General features: G+C 43.3%; 1 protein-coding gene across 1 annotated transcript in view; it reads left to right on the top strand.

The window, feature by feature from the left end:
- The window catches only part of TET3 (tet methylcytosine dioxygenase 3), an 84,567-nt gene that overhangs the window by 59,460 nt on the left and 18,400 nt on the right, over window positions 1–6,707 (top strand). Inside the window, exon 5 of the mRNA XM_006760025.2 lies at window positions 3,994–4,084. Coding sequence (XP_006760088.1) covers window positions 3,994–4,084 — 91 coding nt within the window. The remainder of the gene's footprint in view (window positions 1–3,993; window positions 4,085–6,707) is intronic.

The following is a 6,707-nucleotide window of genomic DNA, read 5'->3' as shown; positions in this document are numbered from 1 at the left end:
CTTAGCCACTGGCCTCATCCCTGATCGGGCCAGTTCGCTGGCCGCAGTGGGCGTCGTCATAGCAACCGGTCGTTCTGTTCGTTTTGGAGTTCCGGTAGCTGGCTTTTTATGTCTATAGATACTGAAACTTGTTTGTTTTCCCACTTAAACTACCTAGAGGTCATGTTTTTATCTGGAGCTGCCCAATTCCCTTTGGATAGCTGCTTAGTATTTTATTATATGGATGCGCCATCATGCATTTATAACACATAATGTAATTGCTGTATGATGGACATTTAGATTTCCGGTATTGTGCCATTACAAATGATGCAGTGAGCATTCTTGTATGTACGTATTTTGTACATGTGAAAATAGAGCCAAGTTCCTAGAAATGAATTCTTAGAATCTGACATTCTCTGAAATTGCTGAGTTAAATGGATTGGGCAGTTGTACCTCAGTATATTGCTAAATTACTGTCCATGCTGCCCGTTTTCCTAAACCCTCACCAACACAAGGAGTTACCAGACTGTGATGGTGACTCATCTGATGGTAAAACTGGTACCTGTACATATAGGCTTGGGCCACTTTCACTTCCCTTTCAGGGAACCATTGTTACCCTTTTTGTTTTGTTTTTCATTTTCCGTTCGTGTGATTGGCCTTATGTCACTGTAGGAGCTCTTGATTTATTAAGGAAATTTGCCTTTTATCTGGTGTAAGGTTAAGGTATTTCTTCCCAGTGTGGTATTTGTCTTTTGGCTTGACTTTTGGCAGTAATTACTGTAAAATTTCCTTTAGTTCAATCTACCAGGGTTTTTTTTGTATATGTACACGGCTTCTAAATTTCACGTTATACGTAGAGAAGAGCTTACCACTTCCGTGATTATTTTGAAAACTCTTGCATTCTTTTTCTTCCAGAATTTGTATAGTTTAATTTTTTTAATTAAACGTTTCCCACCATTTGTAATGTATTTGGGATAAGGTACTACGTATGGATCAAACTCCCCCCCACACACACACATTGTCCCAACACCATGCATTTTAAAATTCTCACCCTGTTGACTTGAAATGCCCTAAATTATCTTCTTACGTGTGGGTCTTATCTACCCAGCTCGATGAGAAACTTTTTCACGGCCCATTCGTTTTTTATCCTGTCTTGTTTCCCCCATAATGTTCTGTACAGAATAGGTATGACCTTATTTTCTTTACATTTTAAAAACTGTGAGTTCCGTACACCGTGTAGGAAAGAACAGGAGGCCTTCATATACTGAGTAATGAACATTTATAAAATGAACACCTTGTGTAACCACCACCTAGACCAAGACGTTGGCCGTTTCCAGTTCCCCAGGCGCCCCCTGGAGGCTCTTCCCACCACTTTCCTCTCCCACCCTCGGAGGTAGCCACTCTCTCGTCTTGGGACAGTGATTTTCCTTGTTTTTCTTTGTCTTGAGGTTGAACCACATGAAAGTGCCTTTTTTTTTTTTTAGGTAAAAAATTGTTGACTATCTGCAACTTTATATGCCAACCTGGTCATTTTACCACCTGTGGCTCTGTAAACAGGATGGTGTAGCTGAGCCTGGTTTTGAGTAGGATTTCAGCGTAACCTTCCTGCATCTGCCCTGTGCTGTGCTTTCGCTCGCTGTGGTGGAGCACTGAGCCACGGTGCTGCGAGTTGTCAGTTCTCATTGCTGGATGAGGCCCTTAGATGACTCTGCGACTTCTCATTTATCCGTCCCACTGTTGCTGGACGAGGGGCCACTTCCAGTTTTGACTCGTGCAAATAGTGTTGCTGTGAAAACCCTCGTACATGCGTTGACGCACGTGGCCAAGATTTTCTCTGGGACCTGGTCAGCAGGTTAGGGCCCCCTGTGTCGTGTTTTTGTTTTTGTTTTTTTAACTTTTTATTTTGAAATAGTTTTACGTTTCTAGAAGAGTTACAAAGTTGGTACAGACAGTCCCTGTCTCTCTCTCCTTTACCCAGCTTCCCCTAATATAAATGTCTCATGTAACTATGGTACCTTTTAAAAACTCACTTAATGCCTCTTTTCTGTTCTAGGACTCAGTGCAGGACAGCCCATTGCACTTGGCCACCATGTCTCCTTAGACATGAAGCAAACTTCCCAGCCGTAGTACAGTATTTGTATAAAGTTCTTTTTGTTTTTAGGCTTCAAGTAGTCAAAATACTGCTTTCCAGGGCTACTGTTACATCATCTTTTGGGTCTTGTTTCTTTCAGTTAGATAAGTTTATTTAAAATTCATCCATGTTGTTGTGTGAATCAATAGTTTCTTCATTTAAAAAAATGTTAGTGAACTTTACATTAATTAATCATTTTCAGGTAAACAATTCAATGGTATTTAGTCCATTCACAATATTGTACAACCACCACCTGTCTAGTTCCAAAATATTTTCATCACTTCAGAATAAAAGCCATTAAATGAAGCAGTTACTTTCCATTTCTCCCTCCTCCCAGCCTCTGGCAACCACCAAAATGCTTCCTGTTTCTGTGCATTTACCTATTCATATGAATGGAATCCAACAGTATGTGATCTTTTGTGTCTGGCTAGCATAATGATTTTGAGGTTCATCCACATTGTAGCATGAATCAGTACTTTTCCTTTCTTTTTAAAATTGTGTTAAAATATACATAACATAAAATTTGCCATTTTTTCACCATTTTTAAATATATAGTTTAGTGGCATAAATTACATTTACAATATTGTGCAGCCATCACCACTATCTATTTCCAAAGCCCTTTTATACAAAAACGTATTTTTATTGATTTCAGAGAGGAAAGGAGGGGGAGAGGGAGATAGAAACATCAATGATAAGAGAGAATCATTGATCAGCTGGCTACCTCCTGCACGCCCCCTACTGGGATCGAGCCTGCAACCTGAGCATATGCCCTTGACTAGAATCCAACCTGGGACCCTTCAGTCTGCAGGCCGACACTCTAGCCACTGAGTCAAACTGGTTAGGGCTCCAAAGCCTATTCATCACCCTAAACAGAAACCCCGCTCCCATTAAGTAATAATTCCTCTTTCCCCACTCCTTCCAGCCCCTGGTAACCTCTAGTTTTTATCTCAATGAATTTGCCTATTCTAGATATTTCATACACCAGTAAGTGGAATCATGCAATATTTTCCTTTTTGTGTTTCTGGCTTATTTCACTTGGCATAATGTTTTCATCTATATTGTAGCCAGACTTTATTCCTTTTTATGGGAGAACTAGAGGCCAAATGCACAAAATTCGTGCAAGAGTAGACCTTCCATCCCCCAGCTGCCGGCACCGGCTTCCCTCTAGCACCTGGGACCCGGGCTTCCTTCACAGAGGGAGGCCCTGCCCACCCGCCACAGCCCCGCCGTCAGTGGCCTGGGCCTCCCTCTGCAGGGCGATCATGGGGTGATGGCCAGACCCCCGACCAATCGCATTGCACTCGCCTTGGCTGGCCTGGCGCCAGTGGTTGTCATAGTGTGGTCCCGGATGGTCGTCCAGATGGTCGGATGGTTGTCTAGATGGTCGTTCCGCTCTTCGGACGTTTGGTCTATTTGCATATTACACTTTTATTACATAGGGTAATATTGTACAGCGAGGCTACATTGGTTCATCTGTTGATGTACACTTGTGTTATTTTCGCCTTTGGCTCTTGTGAATAATGCTGCTGTGAACGTGGGCGTACAGGTACTGTTGGGTCCTTGGTTCCAGTCCATGTGGGTAGATACCTGGAGTGGAATGGTTGGCTGACCCCTGGTCTAGAATATGTACGATAAACTAAATTCCAACATGGTTATACTTTTAAACTTTGCCAATTTGGCCTGTATGTAATGGTATTTCGTTGTGATTTTAATTTGTATATCCTGGTTTCTAATGGGGTTGAACACGTTGTCACATGTTTATAAGCCATTTTAATTCCCTATTTTATAATGTGCCCATTAATTTTCCTATTGGTGGTTTGCCTTTACAAATGAATGTTGATAAATCGGTGTCTCCAATTAATGTTTCCTCTGTGTTTCTGCAGAACAAATAGTGGAGAAAGATGAAGGTCCGTATTACACTCACCTGGGATCTGGCCCCACGGTAGCCTCTATCCGGGAACTCATGGAGGAGCGGTGAGTGATGCGCAGATGTCCAAGGAGAAATGGGCAAGTTGTTAATAGAATATGGATTTTTAAGCACCTCTCATTTTCATGCCTTGGGTATCAAGGAATATTGATATTCAGACTGTGGAAGGTTGAATGTGGGGTTCTCACCCCAACTTTTTAAAAATATATTTTTATTGATTTTAGAGAGGAAGGGAGAGGGAGAGAAAGAAACATCAATGATGAAAGAGAATCACTGATTGGCTGCCTCCTGCCCATCCCCTACTGGGGATCAAGCCCACAGCCCAGGCATGTGCCCTTGACCGGAATCGAACCCCGGATCCTTCAGTCCGCAGGCGGACGCTCTATCCACTGAGCCAAACCAGCTAGGGCTCTCACCCCCATTACTTCTGGGTTTCTTCCTTTCTGTAGGTCTGTCCTCCATCGGTCCCCCTCTCCCCTTTTCCTCTCTCTCTTTCTTGAAATAGTTTATTGAAGAAATGTGGTTGAATGGCTATATGTCCTGTAGAGTTTCCCACGGTCTGGATTTTGCTGCTAGCTTTCCGTGGTATCGTTTAACATCGTCTTCTGCCCTACGTGCTATAAATTGGTAGTTAGAGCTAAAGGCTTGATCAGAATCAGATTGTGTTTTCTTTCTTTTTTTAAAAACTACTTTATAGGTGGTATTTTGCACCTCAGCTAGGAGGTATGTACTGTCCCATCTTTGGCCAGTGGTTGCCTCCTGAGTCCTTTTGACATGATCCTAGATGTCCTGAATAGCTTTCTTGTTTTCTCGTATGGCATGTTTTGGGCTCACATTGTGTGTTTATCCAAGAAACCCTGCTTCATTTTATTGTGGGATAAACGGATTTAGAAAACAGACTCTGGGTGCTGGGCACGCTCATTGCCCCTGGCGTTCTCACTGTTTCTGGATCATTTCAGTAGAAAGAGTGAAGGTGTGTTTAGGTTTTTCATTTTTGTCATTGTTTGGTGATTTAATACATCATGAATTTATATTGACACTTGCAATTCAAACTCAAGCCTGTCGGGTTTTTACTCAGTAACTGTCTTTTGTTTTTGTTTTTTGAGCAGTTTGTATGGATAGAGACTTTAAAATCTGGGTAGGTGTCCACAGCAGATGTTCAGTGCTCTGAGTTCTAGTATATGGAGAGGTGAAATAGCTCAGGGGTTGAGAGCATGTGGCCACTGGAGCTGGACTGGCCCTGCCTCTTACTGCCGAGTCACTCAAATTCTCTGGGACCCATTTTCCTTATCTGCAAAATGGAGATGCTGACAGAAGTACACACGCTGTGGAGAGTTGTGAGGGTAAACTGGATCGATTGTAGGTAAAACACTTAGTGTTTATTAGTAAGCACTGCATAGAGTGTCTCCCTCATACACATGTACTGACTGCATTTTTTAATAACAAGCATTAGTATTTCAATAGTAAAGGCAGAGATTATGTAGACATAAACATGTTTATTCATATATATGGGGACGCGGAGGGGGCAGGGCAGGGGGCAGAGGCTGAGTGGTTCGTAAGTTTCCACAAATTTGGGAACCAAATTTTGTCTGACCAGGGAAGCCAGCAAATCCTGTCATTAATATAGCAGGGAACTTGATTTTGAACTAACTCAGAGCATCCCTGAAAGAGTAAAAGGTAAGATGGATGGAAGACTGTCATCTGCTGTCATCACTCTTACTTGTCCTGTACCACCTGGAAACATTTAGTTCAGAGTAGCCCATCTGAGCCCTCGCTGGTTTGGTTCAGTGGATAGAGCGTCGGCCTGTGGTCTGAAGGGCCCCGGGTTCGATTCCAGTCAGGGCATATGCCCGGGTTATAGGCTGGATCCCCAGTAGGGGGCGTGCAGGAGGCAGCCAATCAATGATTCTCTCTTATCATTGATGTTTCTATATCTCTCTCCCTCTCCCTTCCTTTCTGAAGTTAATAAAAATACTATATTAAAAAAAAAAAAAGACAAAGTAGCCCATCAGAAAAGCAGGTGACTAGAGACCCAGTCTCTAACTTCAAGCCTGATTGAAAGGGCACCTCTGAGTCCACGAGAATGAAACAGATTTAAAACAGGGTGAGTGGTGTACACTCATGCCTGCATGTGTCCACACGCATGTGTGTTGCAGTTTGAAGGTTGGGAGGGGCAGCATCTTGGCCATTGACTTTTGTAAGGAATCCTCACAGCAGATTGAGGGCTGTTGGGGAGTCAAATGTACAAGTTTGGCTCTGGCTTGTGTGGCTCAGTTGATGCATCGTCCATGCACCAAGAGGTTGCTGGTTCAGTTCCCGGTCAGGGCACATGCCCACGGTGCAGGCTCCATCCCCAGTGGGAGGCCCTGCAGGAGGCAGTGATCAATGTTTCGCTTGCACATTGATGTTTGGGCTCGATCCCCAATAGGGGGCGTGCAGGAGGCGGGCGATCCGCGATTCTCTCTCATCGTGGATGTTTCTCTCTCTCCCTCTCTCCCTCTCTCCCTTCCTCTCTCTCAGAAACTTTTTCTAAAAATCTTTAACAACAGCAGCAAATGTACACGTCTGATCTGGGACAATTTGGGGAGGGGGGTGTTTCTTGGTCGCAAATATATGAGATTTATAGATAGCTGTCTAAATGACTCTCAGTTGTAAAAGACTGTGTTCTTG

This window comes from Myotis davidii, unplaced genomic scaffold (genome assembly GCF_000327345.1).
Source record: "Myotis davidii unplaced genomic scaffold, ASM32734v1 scaffold1477, whole genome shotgun sequence".
NCBI lineage: Eukaryota > Metazoa > Chordata > Mammalia > Chiroptera > Vespertilionidae > Myotis > Myotis davidii.
This window is presented reverse-complemented; position numbering and strand designations above follow the sequence as displayed.